Genomic DNA, 18,980 nt, shown 5'->3' with positions numbered 1-18,980 from the left:
AAAGGGGCGCTCTTCCAGACAAAGAAATGGGCTGTAAAGGTTGCTGTAGCCCTGTGTCACACCCGTTCATAAAAATTTCAACATGATAACATCATTGTAAGAAGCAAAAAATGGTTGCTTGGTGCTACCAGAATAGGACAGAGAGCACCCAGTCGCAGGACTGGGTACAAAATGGTTCCTAAATAAGTAAATTCGCAAAGCTGGAGCACTCATATGAAACAAAACAGCTGCCTGGGTGCGGTGTTCGAATTGACTTCGAGACACATCACTTGCTACAAATTTCTCAGGACAAATCAGTGGATTGGATCAAGAATATAGAGACCAATCTCATCAAATATAAGCAGGATTTGATTTCATTTAAGGAAAGAAAACTGCTGACAGTGAAAGAGGACTATAAACACAAAAGAGTATACAGGTGGCTCTTGGGACTATCTGACGAAAAGAGAAAGAGACCTTCCCACAGATACAAACCCATTTCCCTCTCCACAGTTGACAGCTCAGGAGACTCCACTGACTCTGACCCGGGCTTACAGAGGTCCTCCACACAGCTTTTTTTAGGGGACACCCCAACTCAATCCACTACACCCACCGGGATAGAGAGGGGAAGCATAAGAAAACCAGGAGGGGAGGCAAGAAACACAGAAGGCAAACCACCAAGAAGGGGGAGGAGCAAGACGTAATAGTAAACTTATCCCAACACCAACTAACCATGGGGGAAACTAGATTATTAAATAGAGGTTTGAAATTTGTCCCCACAAACTACTCCAACCCTTTTGATGTATATAAAGATATCCATAAATTCAGGAGACAATTGAAGTTACGAGACTTTTTCAAGGATAATGTAGCAGCGGGATCCCCAAGATTCAAGGGTAAAAGTACATTTGAACCCCCCAATACAGCTCCAGCCATTTCCATTTTCTCTCAATTATTGAGTAATGACTCCAAGGAAATACATCAAAAAAAGAAAATATTTTTTCCAAATTTATCTCACGAGGAGAGGGGGGCACTGATCTCTTTGAAGGAAGACAAGCACCTAGTCATAAGACAAGCGGATAAGGGAGGTGCGATAGTGCTGTTGGACAAGGATTATTACATGAATGAATTAAGTGGGCAGTTGTCGGATACCAACACCTATATCCCACTAGAAAGGGATCCCACGATGAAATATAAGACAAATTTGGACTCTCTTTTGACAATGGCCTTGTCTGCAGGATGGATTGATACAAACACGAACAATTTTTTGTCAACTGAACATCCAAAAATTCCATTTATCTATACCCTTCCTAAAATCCACAAGTCCCTGTCCACACCCCCTGGTCGCCCTATCATCTCAGCAATAGGCTCCCTTTTTCAACCTGTGGCCCAATACCTAGACTTTTTTCTCCAGCCCTTAGTACAGAACATGGGTTCCTATGTTAAAGACACAACACATCTATTGAACCTACTGAGGGAGATAAGGGTCCCAACGGATTGCCTACTTGTGACAATGGATGTTTCAAGTTTATATACGGTCATTCCACATAGTAGCGGTCTTGAGGTGTGTAGATCAGCCTTACAACACTTACCTCAGGGATCCCCACCCATTGAATTTCTAATTGCTTTACTCGATTTGGCATTGACACACAATTACTTTACCTTCAATGATTTGTTCTTTCTACAAGTGTCCGGGACAGCGATGGGCTCAAATGTAGCCCCCTCCTTTGCCAATCTGTTTATGCAAACGTATGAGAACCAATATCTACTACCCATGGGTGGTGACAAGATCGTACTATACAAACGTTACATTGACGATTTGCTGTTAATTTGGCAGGGGACTGAAACTGAACTCATTGATTTCCATAAGACTCTTAACAGCTTAGACTCCCCCATTAAGCTGACCATGACGTATGACAGACTCAGGATTGACTATCTAGATGTGAGTATTTATAGACAGGACAACAAGTTGTGTACCACTTTATTTAAAAAATCCACGGACAGGAATAGTTTGATCCAAGCACAGTCCCATCACCCACCACACATGTCCCGGGGGTCCTGTACTCTCAATTCCTGAGGGTCATCAGGAACAATTCTGATCGGGCAACAGCTGAACTACAACTCACCAATCTAGCGGAACAGTTCGCCTACAGAGGCTATTCAGATGTCCTCATCAACCAGCAATTAGAGAGAGCTCGCCTTCTTAGCCAAGATGACCTATTGCAAGAACAGGCTAAGACACCGAAGGAGGCTTTTGATCCTATTTTTCTGACAGAATGGACGGACGTCAGCCCACGAGTGAGGAAGGCTTTGAAGGACCGTTGGGAGGTTATCAACACTGAAAAAGATTTACCCTTCTATGGCAAAAAGGCCCCTATGGTGGCTTACAGGAGAGGACGCAATCTAAGCGACATGCTGGTGGTTAAAAATTTTAATAAAGGTGACAATAGAGGAAGTACTTGGCTGAATCGCCCTCTGAAACATGGTTGCTTCAAATGTATAAACTGTTTGACCTGCGGAGGTATGTCACAGGGCACCTTCTTTACACACCCAAGGACAGGGACAAAATACAAAATAAAGCACAGGGTCACTTGCACTTCTGACCATGTGGTCTATATGGCCTGGTGCCCATGTGGACTCCACTACGTGGGCAAAGCCTCTACAACCTATCGAGAACGTATGAATAACCATCGCAGCGCTATTAGAAGTGCTTTAACCACAGGAAAGGCGGACCAACCGGTTCCCAGACATTGGCTTAAAATGAAACACACAGTCCCACAATTCAGGCACATGATAATAGATCATGTGCCCATTCCCAAGAGAGGAGGCAATAGGGAACTCCTCTTAGTGCAAAAGGAGAGCATGTGGATTTTTACTTTGGACACATTGGCCCCGAAAGGACTTAATGAGACTCTCCCTATGTCCCCTTTTTATTGAGTAAGGGATATCTTCCTAGTCATATGTACAGACGGTCTAAAGGCATTATCTAATTGTATGGATACTCTGTCTCTTCTGGACTGGATATTTCTAATGACAATATTCGTGGACATTTATAGTCGCAACATTATATCACAAGAAGGAGATGTTGCAGTTAAACTTTATAAAACAATGTATAACTGTGATTTTGTGTGCTGATAACATAAGGTTGCTTTGATTTTATCCTTTTAGTTTTCCTTTTTTTCTTCACAGATTCTGATCGTATGAAACACAGGGCATGGTCGCTATGCTCTGGCCCCTTGGAAACACTGAGCGATTGATAATGATGACTGACAGGCCTCAGACAGGTAAGACGTATCCCACAGCTGGACACCCCACATAACCTCTCGAGCTCTGAACGGAGCCGGCATAGATGAATCAGCGGGTCGTGTATCTCCCTGGTCTCCTTGCATTGGACTACCTTGTGTCAGATAGTAACTTTGCTATATGCGAACCGAGCTAACTCTCCCAGATGATCACACGCTGGGAGACAGGCTGAGTGTGATGTATTCTCACCCTAGCCTCAGTCCCCCAGGTGTATGATGGTAGACAGTGGCGAATAACTTGAAGGTCTGGAGCGGCCTGGACTACACAGGCCCTACACAAGTTCCCGTGCGGGCGCTACCCGGCACCGGAATGGATGCGGTTCCATACGCAGAGACCCAAAGGGCCTACAGATGTTACGTGCGGGCGCCACCCGGCACTGAAATGGAGGCGGGGCTACACGCAGAGACTCAAAGGGAGCTTGACACGCACCGGTAGGACGAGCAAGTCTGGCGGGGAGCGGAGGAGGGGGGTGCCCGGCTGTGATGTGGATTACGCCTCTGTCCATACAGGCGATATGAGCGCATACCTTTTATCATTCGTGTTCCCTTGGGGTAAGTGACGATCAGCACTTAGGCCACTTAGAATGAATGGGCTATACACCTGGCAACACTATGTTTATTAATGCACTTGGGCACTTACTGTGTTTATGGGCACTAACTTCTCTCCTCTGGAGCTGGATAGCTCTGCTCCTTAGGGGAACGCTGGCATAATATGTTATACTTATACACCATTCACTTGATGACGCTCACATGACGCTATGACGTCACTAGGTGGGCCTTGGCGCCATTTTGTGTTTAAATTCGGATTGTCATTTGCACTGTGCACTCCACTTGAGAAAGGCTTCAGTATAGAAGCCGAAACGTCGTAATAAAGTTGTTTTTTTTCACCTTTGAGAAGACCTGTGTGTGCGGTTTTTTGTACAATATGCGGTTTATATATATATATATATATATATAATATTCATTTCTAAATTAACTGTAAGATAACTGTCCCAGATGTAAAACAAAGTAATTAAACAAAATATATAATTAAACACCATTATATAAACCAAAGTTGTACAGGTATGGGATCCCTTATCCAGAAATATGTTATCCAGAAAGCTCAGAATTACAGAGGAAGGCCATCTCTCATAGACTTCATTATAAGCAAATAATTTTCATTTTTTTTCCTGTAATAATAACACTGTATCTTGTACTTGATGGTAATAAATCCATATTAGTGGGAAAACACCTATTGGGTTTATTTAATGTTTAAATGATCTGCAGCAGACTTAAGGTATGGTGATGAAAATTTTGGAATGGGGTCCTGAGCATTCTGCATAATACTTATAATTTGCAATATATTGTAATACCATCTCTCAACAGTTTTTATTAACATATTTTGTCTGCAAGCCATTCGTTTTTTACTGTCCATTTAACATATAGATAACAAATAAGTTAAAAGTTAAAAGTGTGATATGTCCACACAGTGTGACATTCTCCCACATTCAGTGTGACATTCTCCCACTTAGGGCCAGATTCAATTCAATGAGAAAAAGTTATCTCCTGGTTTATCACATGAAAACTCATGGACTAGATTCAATTCGAGGAGAAAATACTTTTCTCCAAATTCAGTTCCATTTTTATCCCATAGACTTCAACTGAGTTTTCACGTGATAAATCATGGAATAAGTTTTTCTAAATTAAATTGCATCTCATGCATGACTTTTCGTTTGATAAACCTTTTTCACACTGAATTAAACTGACCCTAAATATGTTATAACCTATTATTTATTGCTCATAACTAAGACCACAATAACACAGATGAGAAAGGAGGGTGTAATTATAAATACCTCATGATCCTTTATTGTACAGGGAGGAAGAGCTGAGATAAAATATTCACAATAAAGTATACTTTTGACAAATCAGATTTAGTGTAAAAATAACATCCCTAGTGCAGTTACTGTATGTTATGCACAGACATATTTGCTCTTTAATATTGGCATTACAGTTGTTTGTGTTGTAAAAGTAAGAGAAAAATTATCAACAAAGTTTTTGACTTTAAACAAATATCAGCAATCTATAAACCAGGCATTATCCTAATTTTGGTAACAAGAGGTCCTGTGCCACTGACATACTATTTTCTCAGTGTGGCAACAAGCCCTGAATTTCATTTACCTTGGGGCCTGTCTCAGTAACTAATGATTGGTTTACTCACAGGGCTGGATTTATACATAGGACACCCCTAGTTCGGGACATATGCGAGTGCAAGCATGCACAAATCTTATCTTGTCTGGTCTGTAACATGGGGATTAGTGCATGGGAGATATAAAGAGTTTGCATGTCCCCAGTGCTTATAAACCCATTTTGATGCGGTGGGTGACATGTGCTGCCCTAGGCCCTGGACTTTGAGGCCGTTTCACAAGTTTGCAACCTTTAGATGTTTAATTGCATTACTCCAAAATGAAATGGTCCTGTAACGCCCACTTACCTTCGAGGTTCGTGACATGCTTTTTTTCTCAATGCTTGGGATTTATTACCCGAGCAGTACACTGACCCAGGCTACAGCTTATATCATTTCTTCTACCATCTTACATGTATTAGTTATTTTTACAGAATGCATAGCAATTCATTTCAGTTAGCATGAGTTAAACTAGTACTTAACAAGAATGGGCTTTTTGGGAATGGGATTTTGTTGTTTGTCTTTCTCATTTTAATCACTACTTTGAATTTTACTAGAGTACTTTCTCTTTCCCTGTCATCTTGTATAGCTTTTAGTGGAGTTCATGCTTCACATACTAATGAGATATAGTTATGGAAAATGTCAAGATCAGCCGTTTTAATGAAAACTTGTTGTTCCCATTCTGCTTGACCTATACACAGATGTTCCTCTCCAGTGTCCATTTTTGGGAGTTTATTAATGCTAACTGGAAAAAGATATCCACTAATTTGCATTGTGGAATGATAATGTAATTAATTTATACTTTGGCATCACTCACTAATTAAAAATAAATGTTCTTCTCAAAAGTTCTGAATATAAATTACAAAATATTGAGTGAATATTTCAACTTAAGTCTAGGCAAACCCAGTTTAAACCCACTTTTCTTTTATATAAATGTTAATACGTCTGGCTAAGTACATTACTTTCTCTGTTAACATCAGTAGCACAGCTAAAAAGCTATGTAATGTATTCTTAGTTTCCTCTCTCTCATGCAGTTATTAAAATGCTTATTCATGGTCTCATTCAGTTATGTAATATTTTACTTATTGCCTTTTAGAATCCTACATGGCTACAACCACTTCTACTACAAAGGGGTTTACTTATAAACCCCTGAATCTAAAACACGATTTGTACACTTGCAGGATACCAGTTCATGAATTTAAAGCAGACTTTATTAAGGCATCTGGTGGGCATGATGCTTCCCTGATGTGCTATACATTTAAACGTATTTTTTGTATAGTTGGCTCTAATGTATCAAATGCATTCTAGGTATCTGGAAACTCTTGGGGCATTTCTTTGGTATACTAACATTTTTCTTTCATCAAAATTTCAATATATATTTGAATGAAAGCCACCAGTATAGTTGCAAAAAAATACTCAGTACATATTGAAAGGGGATAACAAAGTAATTGAATAAATAAAGGTTAATAGATGTGTGAGTGAGACCTGGTCCTCTATGTTGGCAAAGAATCCCTGGCACTTTGCTGAAAACAGAGCACTAGTTGTTCTGAAAAGTTAAAAGGCCAGTAACACAAAAAAGTGAAATATATTTTATATGCATTTATATATTTTTTTGCTTTTCCGGCATACACAAATATGTCATGGCAGCAACTATTCTATTTTGTATCAGAACATAAGTACTAAGATCATTCCATTCTGCAAAACTTGTCAGTAATGTTATAAAAGTCACACTTAATAAAAGTATCTAAGCCATAGTGCAGCATTTACTGGTTACCTGTTTGAAAGCTAATATCTGATTTACTATGTTGGGTTAATTAGCGAAACAGCAATTTTGACGACAATTTTGACGAGCGACAACTTTTTTTTTTCTGACATGGTGGATTTTGCGTTGGCGAATTGTCGCAACAGTTTTGTGAATTAATTTCCTGCCGGTGAAACATGGAAATTCGCCGCGAATGTGGTACAAACCACATAACTTTCAATACTTTACCAATCTTATCACAATCTAGTTAAAGTAGACCCTACAACCTTCAGAACACTATATGGATGCAGCCATATACAAACTTGTGCAGGATACTATTTCATTAATTTTAGCACACGCAGATTATGCAGGCGCACGTGCGCACTTAGTATGAGGCTGGGTGGCATACCGCCACTACAGACTTGTCACCCTAGGCCCGGGCCTTTGTGGCCTCACCACAAATCCGGGCCTGTTTAGGGTGAGACGGGCTAAAAGGAGCCGAATAGCCCTTTACGGGCAAAACATGCAGCATAAGGCCATGTCTACGCCCCATAATGCCTTATGGGAGAGTTAAAATCACATTTTTGGTATTAAGGAAAGGCTATGTATATGGCACGATGCAAGTAAATACTTTCAGTTTTCAGAAGACCTGCATGTTTTGCATGTGAAGCGCTTTTTGGCTCATCTCAGTCCATCTCACCCTAACCAAGCTAGGTTCTTTGCTTTTAAGGGGAGGGAAAGTGGAAGCACTCCAGGCTACCAAGGGAAAAAATAATACGTTTAAATACAATGGAAGTGCAACTGATTTATCCTATTAATCAATGCACATTCCCTGGTCCCCTGTCTCACAAATAATTCAATATATATGCAAGTGCATGTGTGTATGAAGACAGGGGTTTTTAGTTACAAAGTTATGATCATAAAATTGGTAAGCCACCATACCACGTCAAGGTAAACCCCGTTCTTTGTTCTTTGCTTTGCTACTCCACAAGTCCTGCCCCCTCAGAAGCCATGTTCTCATATCTTGCACTGATGAGCTCTAATAAGATCAAAATAGACTGTCTGCAAGTTTGGAAATAAGGCCTGAACTATTAGGCTTTATCTGTACTATAAAACCAGCAGTAAATAAACAATTCAAATACACTCAGGATACTTTGCATAACTTGTGAATTGTAGGCTCGGCATGTCTCCCAGTCACGTGACCCAGCGTGATATACTAAATCATAGAAGAAAAAAGATGAAGACGCGATGCCAATTCAATTGGTGTACTAGAGTACCTCCAAATCTTTAATGTGCGGAATAGAGCCAAAAGGTTCAGGAGCTTCACGCTCCCTTCCTCAGTGGATAAGTGAATAAAAAAAATAAGAGCTATAAAACAAGCAGTTCTGGATGCATATTTGGCCAAAGGGACATAAAGGAGTTATTTGCATGTCTCCGCCCATGATGGCTTAGGGGAGAGTTAAACTCTAATTTTTGGTATTAAGGCAGTGCTATATACCTGTCACAAACGCCGCCCGGAGCAGTTCCAGGAGCTCCGGGCGGCGCGTCTATCCCTTCTGGTGTCGCTCCCAAAATGGCGGCGCCCATGGCCGCCACGTGGGTAGCGGCGCCGGCGCAAACACGCCAGCGCATCGACGCCAGCGTCAGGACGTCGGTGACGTCACTATGGCGCCAAATTCAAACATAAAAACGCTACCCAGACGCCAGAATGGTGCCCAAGTATAGGAAACATTGCCTATGTGTATCCTGGGTTCCCTGACATTTGATATTGCTGCATTCTTGTTCCTGATTGTTATTCTGACCCTTTGCCTGGACTTTGCTGTTATCTGCCTGCCCGTGAAACTCTTGCCTGGATTCTGACTACTCCTTTGTTTAACCCTTTGGACACCGCGACCTTGCTCCCTCAAGAGGGCTTCCTCCTCGATCCTGACTACCTCCCTGGAGGGAGCTCCCGGCTCCCTGACAATACCTTCTGTTTTCAGGAGGCTATATGCCCCATAATCTCAGCATAATTGTGGCCATGAGATGGAGTTATGTCTGAAGCAAAATGCACAAATTGCATGTACCCATTTTGAATTTGGTGCAATTGTGTCATTTCCATTTCCATCAAAGTTACATCTGCACATGATTAAGGTGCAGGTCTACTGAGCAAATTGATTTGTAAATATTAGCAAGTAATAATTAGTAATAATTAGTAATTAATAAGTACATACGTAATACATAAATATAGAGAAGCAGGGTACTCAAAAATGAAAGATATTTTTATTGCATAATAACCCAATGCTTCCTCCCCCCCCCCAAGTTTTGGGGGTCTTCATCAGAGAAACAGAAAAATGCAGGCAACTTAGATATGGCCTTATATGTTGATAATTTCAATGTATTTTTCTTATAAAATTGTCAGTATAGTAAAGTTGTTCTGCAACATCAACATTTCCCATACCCATTTCAATATTTGAAGCTTTTTTTTGAAACTCGGATAAACAGTTCACTTTAAAATAATCAGGACATGATGTCACAGCTTCTTAAACATTTTTGTTGATTTAATGTGCCCAACTTTTTATTGATGCTTTAAAATTCAACTAACTTGGCATTATGTCAGCCAGCTACACATGTGAGGTGTGAGAATCCACTTTGACAAAATGATGTCGACTTTCAAATAGTGTGGAAATAAACCTCAGTGGATTGCAGAGGAAAGAAATATACTTTATGACTTGGTTATGAATGTGGTCTTTATTGTACATTGATAAGGATTGCATCTAGTCTCATATTTCATATCTTAAGGTGCATTTAAACCATTACGCCCCAGCAACATTATGCAGAGGTGTGTAATTAAGTTGTAAAGCCATATTCACTTACCCTTTTACATAGGACTCCTAGTAGGACAGGTTTTAATGTCCCAAAAAATAAAAAAACTCCTGAAAAAAGCCGATGGCTACATGGTAGTTAGTTATAGGGGCTAGCAATTAAATGGAACCTACGGTCTTTGTTAGGCTTTAAAGGAGCAGCTTATTATACAATTGCGGGTGTATTGTATGGGTAATTTGTTTTACTACTCCTCTAACAGTGACTCAGCAAAACCAGGAAGTGAGAAGTGAAAGCGGTTTCAATTTATTGTTTAGTCCGAGAAATTAAAAAACCACAGGAGCCAAAAAACCCTGCTTTGCACATTATACTAAGTAATTAAGGGCGCCAAAGCAAAAATCTGACGTCTAATTGTCTGACAACAGTTAGATTGTAAATATAATTAATGGTATTATAAGCCCATGATGGAATAAAAAAGTTATTATGATTATCATATGATTGGGACCTTCAAAAGACAGGGCCCACTGGTAGATCCTCAGATTTAGTGGAAGAGTTCCAACCCTGATTAAAGGAGAAGGAAAGCTACTGAAGCAGTTTATTGCCAATAGATTAGCCACAATAGTGCAAGCTATAACACTGTATTTATTCTCCAAAATGTTTTGCCATACTTGAGTAAACAGCTCTTGAAGTGTTCTGTTTCTTTAGGATAGTAACTGCCATATTGGCTTGGTGTGACATCACTTCCTGCCTGAGTCTCTCCCTGTTCACTCATAGCTCTGGGCTCAGATTACAGCAGGGAGGGGAGGAGGGAGTGGGAGAGGTTTAAGATGAAAACAGGAAGTCTAATACAGAAGTCCATGTATTTACAATAGAAGGAAATAAATGTGGTGTTTATTTTGACAGAGGACTCAGAGCAGCATTACTTTGAGGGGTTACTGGTGTATTTATATAGACCTTTCATTTTAGCCTTTCCTTCTACTTTAAGGGACATTAAATGATATGATTATGGATGGCTTTCATACTGCCTTTGCACATTTAATTTGAAAGATGTCATTTTTATTTACATTTTTTTACTTCCTTTATAGGGCCTGCTTCAACCTAATGAGAAAAGCATATCCCATGAGTTATAACAGAAAAACTCAGTTTAATTCATTAAATTGAATCTGACCCATAATGTTTTTCGTTTTTCACTAGTGTCAGTGAAACTGCCATGGTTCCCGATAAAATTTATAAAACCATGAAAAAAATTCACAACAGAACTGTACCGGGTAAAAAAGTTCACTCATCCCTATTTCTCACTTCTTGTAGACTTCATAATAAAATGGTGTGATCATGTATAGACCAGCATCAAACTCACATTATAATAATTAGAGCTTATTTTGGTGGAAAGTCCTAAACTGAAAGAAACCCGCACATGGTGTTAAAATATAAATAACATTCATCCGCCACTGAGATTCCTATTCTTGCTATATTTATTTAAAAAGATATTTTAGTACCTTGAAAAAATGGCAATCTTTCAAGAGCTATTTCTGTTCGAAGGCATGTGACAGGATTCACAGTTCCATTTGTCCTTTACTGCATCATCGGACCCTGTGCCTATCATTTCAGGGAAATGAATACAGTGCAGCTATCTTTAACATAAAATGACTTGTGGAACAGCTGCTCGATTCCAAAGTAGTTTGTGGTCTGTCTCAGGTTATGGATCAAGATGCAAAGTGGAACCTTTGCCAGTAAACTACGACTTCAAAGTGAATTAAGCTGTTAAAAACTATTTACAAGTCCTTAGAAAAAGTGCAGAGGATTAACGCTATATCGAGAATTCAGGCCTGTGTATCATCTAGAAAGTGTGACCATTTGTTAAAAATGCTTTCCGCTACTTTGCTGTCAGCTTTTCCTAAATGCATGTTATACTAGGACTGAGCAACCTGTGGTTATCCAGCTGCTCTATAACTAGTATTACTGTCTTCCTCAGCTGGTTCTGCTAGGTCAGCTCCAAATGGAAAAGTTGATATCCCTCATACTGTAAGGATTAGTCACTTTGATCCCCACTTTTTAGTGGTGGTGATCAAATAACCTGTGATCACTGTGGGTAGCCCCCAGCTGTCAGTGATCATAAGCAATGTGAGTAGCCATCAGTATTTAAAACACACCTTCATGCCATAGCCCTAACCTGTGCAGAGAACAGAAGCACATGATAAAATTAAAAAAATTATTAAAAAAAAAAAAAAAAAAGTACTTATCAGTAAAAGGGCATTGTGAAATCATGACAATCAAGACAATTATTGCCTTATATATGGGCAATAATCATGGTATCACAGTGACTCATTCCTCTTCTAATTACTGTTAAAGGCAAGTTATTTGCAGGTCTAACAATCTTTTCTTCTATCTTTTCTTTGGATCCTATCAGTTTAGCCCTCTAAAAATATGAGTGTATTGAACATGAGATATCTGACTGTAAAAATGAGTCACATTTCAGAATCACGCAAAAGGGAAGTATCAGTGCATATTGCCCTTAGTTATTCTTGAATGGTTGCAGTTAATATGATTTAGTTTTCAATGATAAGCATTCACTCTCTATAACCAATGACTGATCTCATTTGACAGAACTGTATACATTTTAAGAAATCCTCACATAATTTGAGTGGCCTTTTAAGTTCTGTAAAACCCAAAGAAACTCTTATTACCAGATGGTTTATTAAAGAATTGACATACTTCTTGAAAAATCAGACGGTGCATATCAGTGGATAACACAATCTCAAAACAAGGTTTATGTCATATCAAACACCAACACTATGTTAGCAGCCTCCATATCCCTACTGCAAAACATTTTGTACACAGGCTAACATCAGCTCCGGCATGATATTAGCCCCAAGTGGCAAATTAAGACATGCACTGGAAAATTAGGGCATCACATGGATACATAGGCCACAGGGGCATGCTCAAAAATGCACAATTGAATGAGAATACAGCCAAGGGGAGATGTTTCAATAATCTTTTTGTTGGCTCAACTTTGAAATGTAGTGATTTGAGAGGGGCAGGAGAGATAATTAACTGGACGAAATTTTGAAAATATACTTCATTTCTCCATCAAATTCATGGGCAATAAATGACTACACATGAGCCAATATTTCCCCTTTAAATGGAGAAGTTTTAGAAGTTTTATAAAAATCTATTGTGCAATAACTTATATGTTTTAACTTTCCTTCTTATAATAGTACTCTTAGCATACTACAGTGGTTTTTATGCAAGCTTATCATATGCACCAAAGTTAATCATTTACTCAGCAAGTGATTTTCATAGATGTTCAGTTTTCGTAAAGCATACATTTTTTTTTTACATTTAAAGTTTGTATCTGTCCATTGAGCACTTACATATAAATGATATCCTGGCCACAAATGTCCTGTTTTATATGAAAAAGGTTTCTGTTGTAATGTCCTGTAGAGAGACATTTGATCTCTGTTTATCTATTCAATGTATGCCCTATTCAACTTTCCCTGTGGGTAGCCATAGGCTTCCCCAATGGCTTCACAGCAGTTTATTTATATAAACACTGGTAGTGTATTCTGAAGCAAACACTTTGTACTAGTTCATTAAATTTAAATATACTGTAATGTAAAACATTGGTTCTGCAAGTTTCTAGATAGCTCACAATCACTAGAGCCCCACTGGGTGTGTATTCCGATACTCAGATTCTCTGGTTACCCTAAGCACAAGCATTTTATGATCCAATCATTTTGTTAGAGGGCAACATCATGAACGACTTTCCTGGCAAGGGTGAGATGTTTAAACTGTATCCTGGAGAAGACAAGCAACTAATGCAAAAACTGGCAGAGGTTTACAGCTTTAATAAAAGTCAGTTTGGCAGCAGCATTCATAATGGACTATAGCTATAGAAATGCCTTTTCTTTTCACCATATCACTTCCCATTGAGGACTGTCATTGTTAATTATATGATTGGATCGGCCCAATTTTGGCCAAGATAGTAGGTAGCTGAGAAATCCTCTTGATTGGATATATAGGTATATGTCCAGCTTCAGTCTTAATATCAGACTAGGAAATATATATTTATTTATTTTAGCAATAAAGTACTGAAAAAGTACCGTCTTTTTACCTATGAAATATAACATTCAAGAATTGTTCATTCACTTCTGGAAAATCATAATTTTCCTGTCTTACTAGAAGTAGAAGGCACAGAAGGCACAGTGTGAACAAATTTGAAGACATTTTTGCCTTATACACTAGTGCATTGCTTGACAGGCCTTGAGTAGCTGCTCTGGGCTGGAGAACGACCAAGATATCATTAAATCCCTTGTAAAAACAGAGCACTGTAGGCTCCTAGGTGCACACATCTGGAATAAGAAGCCAGCTGTGATCCCTACAGTTCTGCTTCAACAAAATGACCGATTGAAAAAACTTTAATAGTCGTAAAAAAAAGTTTGTAATATATTCTGCAGACACTCTAATGACATAACTGACAATGCTTTCAAGCACATAGAGCTTACTTTATATGTCGATTTATATCCACATTTCAGGCCGTATTCAATGCAGCTTCTTGTTTTAAAGATGTTTTAAAACCAAAAACACATCTAAATGATCAATTTGAACTTGCAATTGACCAGACAAGGTCTAGAATTTTATATTTTCACATTTTTCAAAATTTGCTGTTTGTAAGTCAGATGTTCAAAAGTATAATTGCAAAAAGAAAAAAGAACTGACCCATATAACTGCACCTACCCATCCATAAATCCAAAACTACTGTGAAGCAAATTGATAAAACGTAACTTTGACAAAGCCCGCAACTTGGCGGGTGAAATGAGCGTCAGGCGCATTTTTAGTTTCTGGTTAGGCAGGCGTCTGATAGGGACATAGAATCGGCTAAACTGGGTGAACGGATTGGGAGGAGACTTCCGTGGGTGAAGGGGTTGGACTATGGAATGATCCGTGGGTCTGAAACTATCTGATACAATCTAGCTTCTGAAGTATTTAAGCGCCTTAGTGCTGCTGCTACCTTGGTTCTGACTCCTCTAACCTATTACCACAAGGGAGTGTTCCTCAAGTGGGTGAAGGGGTTGGCTTGGTGTGGGGAAACCAGTGATCCGTGGGTCGGATACTATCTGATACATTGGAGCCTTTTATGAATTTAAGTGCCTTAGTGCCGCTGCCACCTTGGCTCTCACTCCTCTAACAAAATACCACAAGGGAGGGATCCTCAAGTGGGTGAAGGGGTTGGTTTGGTGCGGGGCAATCCTTGGCTGTATCAGATAGAAGCATAATTTGGCCCATGTGCCAAGCTATTAACATTTGTCAAATCACATCTGTTTAAACATTGATTCACCTCCAAATTAGACCACTTCTTACTGCTTCCGTCCTTTGAAGCCTTGTATCCACAATTAAATATAAGGTAAGAAAAAGGTCATACGCAGAATTACTGCAAAAATTCCAGGTGCTCTTTTATTCCACTACATGTTTCGAGCTGGCGCTCTTTGTCAAGTGTTACAAAATCTACACAGTTGTGAACATTTAAACCATTAGCCCCTCCCCTTCCATTCATGGTGCAGGTGGCAACTGCTAAGGGATCCAATTTTGTTTGCCTAGCCACCAAATAGATTCTGTCCATATTAAAACAGATCAAGTGAACAAACATTTCCAGTGAAAAAGATATAAAATATAAAAAGTGTATAAAAAGTCCCGTTTCGTGCGTCTCTCCATCCTCCTCGTTTCCAGTGTAAAAGTTCATAATTAAAAGTCCACATTTGTACCTAAAAAATGGGAAAGAGGATAAACGGTACAAAATACACTTGCGTCCCTGGCACTGCCTCGTGAAAGCCTGCCTAGAGTAACCTTGCCCTTAATTATACAAAAAATTGCAACCACATCGCTGTAACATCAGCAAATATAAGGGAAAAATTCTCTTACCCTTATGCCTTGTTGCAAAAACCATTATTCAGAATATTATTTTTCTGTTATCTAGAAGAAAGGAAGAGTGTGTTAAATACATCATGTATAGTCGCAACTATTAAGTTTCAAGTAAAATGTTGCAATATATTCAATCCTAGCAACATTGTTTAAAGAAAACTACTCACACTCCAATAGTCGTTTAGACCTTCTGGTTTCAAGCTATTCAGTTTTTTAATCCACCTGGCTTCTTGTTGGAGTAGTACCTTGGTTAAACTCCCCCCTCTTTCGGGTCTACGTACCACTTCCAATACCTGCCATTTTAGTTGGGCCTGATTGTGTACTTTGTCATGAAAGTGGTGAGATACTGACGTGTCTGTTTGTGTGTTAGGTTTAAAGTTACGAATGTCAGCCTTATGTTCTTTAATTCGCTCTTTCACTTGCCTGGACGTTTGACCTACGTACACCATTCCGCAGGGACACTTTAAAAGATATACCACCCCCGCCGTATCACAAGTGGCATAGGAATACAACTTGTATTTCTTTCCAGTGATGGGATGGTACACTGTGTCTCCTTTGGTCACAGACGAACAACAGACACATCCCATACAGGGAAAGGTACCTTTCTTCCAACTCCTTAATAACCAAGATGTAGGATTTGGATCTTTTCGTAATTCAGAGGGACATAATTTGTCTCTCAATGTCTGTCCTCTCTTATAGCTAAAGAGGGGAGGGTTGCTACAGTGATGTTTCAGGATCTTATCCTGTTGTAAGATAGGCCAGAATCTTTTAATTACCTTTTCAATTTGATCACTCTGATTACTATATTTACTCACAAAAGGAATCCTTTCATTTTTCTTATTGTCTAATTTTTGAGTAATTTTTGTTGAAAGAAGTTGATCTCTTGGGATGAAACTCACATCTCTTGCAATTTCATTGAGTTTCCGTGGATTATAGCCCTTTTCCTTAAACCTTTTGGAGAGGGAGTTAGCTGCATCCCAATACTTAAAATCATCTGACGCTATTCTTCTAGCCCGTAAAAACTGTCCCTTAGGTATAGCTGCAATACACTTCGGGTTGTGAAAACTCGAAGAATGTAGCAGACTATTCCTGTCAGTGGGCTTTCGAAATAGTTCTGTCGAGAGTCCCTCGCCAGTTTTGGTTATTTTTACATCCAAGAAATTAATGGATAAGTTAGAAACCTCTGATGTGAATTTAATTGTAGAGTGCATTAAATTCGCCTTATTAACCATCTCCTGAAACAAAGACACTTGCCCTTTCCAAATGATCAAAATGTCATCCACATACCGCTGATATAGCACAATGTTGTCCTTATATTCATCTGAAAGAAAAAACACCTTTTCCAATCTGTGCACAAATAAGTTAGCAAATGAGGGCGCTACTGCAGCCCCCATTGACGTTCCCTGACATTGCCAGTAGTAGTTACCCTGGAAACGAAAATAATTTCTTTTTAGCACCAATGTCAGGCAATCAATGAGAAAGTAGACCAATTTATGTGAATAGTCTGTTTCTTCCTTTCTTCTAGATAACAGAAAAATAATATTCTGAATAATGGTTTTTGCAACAAGGCATAAGGGTAAGCGAATTTTTCCCTTATATTTGCTGATGTTACAGCGATGTGGTTGCAATTTTTTGTATAATTAAGGGCAAGGTTACTCTAGGCAGGCTTTCACGAGGCAGTGCCAGGGACGCAAGTGTATTTTGTACCGTTTATCCTCTTTCCCATTTTTTAGGTACAAATGTGGACTTTTAATTATGAACTTTTACACTGGAAACGAGGAGGATGGAGAGACGCACGAAACGGGACTTTTTATACACTTTTTATATTTTATATCTTTTTCACTGGAAATGTTTGTTCACTTGATCTGTTTTAATATGGACAGAATCTATTTGGTGGCTAGGCAAACAAAATTGGATCCCTTAGCAGTTGCCACCTGCACCATGAATGGAAGGGGAGGGGCTAATGGTTTAAATGTTCACAACTGTGTAGATTTTGTAACACTTGACAAAGAGCGCCAGCTCGAAACATGTAGTGGAATAAAAGAGCACCTGGAATTTTTGCAGTAATTCTGCGTATGACCTTTTTCTTACCTTATATTTAATTGTGGCTATTAACATTTGTGTTCCAACCACAACCTTGAAGCAACTTAAGTGTAATTAGTAGGGATGTAGCGAACCGCCGATAATGTGTTCGCGAACGCCGTTCGCGAACACCGGCAAAAAATACGAACAGTTCGCGAACAGTTCGCGAACTTCGAACATCCGAAAATCGTTCGATTCGAACGATCGAAGGATTTTAATCGTTCGATCGAACGATTTTCGTTCGAATCGAACGAAAATCGTTCGATTTTAGCGACCGAATGGTCGAATGGTCGAACGATTTTGACGCGAACGCCTATTGGCGAACGTCGCGCGACGTTCGCGAACTTGCGGCGGACGCGAACAGCCGATGTTCGCGCGAACAAGTTCGCCGCAGAACAGTCCGCGACATCCCTAGTAATTAGCACATTTCCCCCTTAACCTGGTGTTGCCGTGTCAATCAGCCTCCTATACCTAACCTCCCTTTTAATGTTGCTCTCTAGACTTTATTTTAACGAATTATTAAAAGTTACGTTTTATCAATTTGCTTCACAGTAGTTTTGGATTTATGGATGGGTAGGTGCAGTAATGTGGGGCAGTTCTTTTTTCTTTTTGCAATTATAATTACTATTTGACCCTGCACACCATCCCCTGTGTTTGATGGGTGGTGCTCCCCAACCACTAACTCTCTAATGTTCAAAAGTATAATAATAATATCAACGTGTGTCCAAATATAGTAAACTTGATTCTTCTTCGATTCTTTAGATGGCACTCCCACCACGCATAAGCATTTGTTATGGGACACAGTTACCTTATCATGTATTACTCAAACCCATATAAAATGTCCAGACTGTTTAGACAGCATCATTTTCCAGATCATGGCCGTCAAACTGTCTGCTTTGTGGCTGGCTCATAACAAGGACATGCATGATCTATTCAATGCGGTTGTTTGGCTTGATTATCACTGAACATAGCCATTGTAGTGGTATAAAATGAATCACAAACA

The 18,980-nt window shown here is 39.3% G+C and overlaps 1 protein-coding gene and 1 long non-coding RNA gene across 2 annotated transcripts; one reads left to right on the top strand and one right to left on the bottom strand.

Annotated features, from left to right (window-relative positions):
• Nucleotides 1–15,404: 15,404 nt before the first annotated feature.
• On the bottom strand, nucleotides 15,405–17,289 carry LOC121403153. Its single transcript, XM_041591047.1, has 2 exons — nucleotides 15,896–17,289; nucleotides 15,405–15,738 (listed from the first exon to the last, which is right to left on the bottom strand). The coding sequence occupies exon 1, from the start codon at nucleotides 17,287–17,289 to the stop codon at nucleotides 16,045–16,047; it is 1,245 nt and encodes a 414-aa protein (XP_041446981.1). The 3' UTR covers nucleotides 15,405–15,738; nucleotides 15,896–16,044.
• Nucleotides 17,290–17,419: 130 nt separating this feature from the next.
• On the top strand, nucleotides 17,420–17,962 carry LOC121402851. Its single transcript, XR_005966820.1, has 2 exons — nucleotides 17,420–17,471; nucleotides 17,629–17,962. It is a non-coding gene; the product is annotated as an uncharacterized LOC121402851 (long non-coding RNA).
• The last annotated feature ends 1,018 nt before the right edge of the window (nucleotides 17,963–18,980 follow it).

The sequence above is a fragment of the Xenopus laevis genome, chromosome 4L, assembly GCF_017654675.1.
Source record: "Xenopus laevis strain J_2021 chromosome 4L, Xenopus_laevis_v10.1, whole genome shotgun sequence".
NCBI classification, from domain to species: Eukaryota; Metazoa; Chordata; class Amphibia; order Anura; family Pipidae; genus Xenopus; species Xenopus laevis.
The sequence above is the reverse complement of the archived record's forward strand: the minus strand, read 5'-3'. Positions and strand labels throughout refer to the sequence as shown.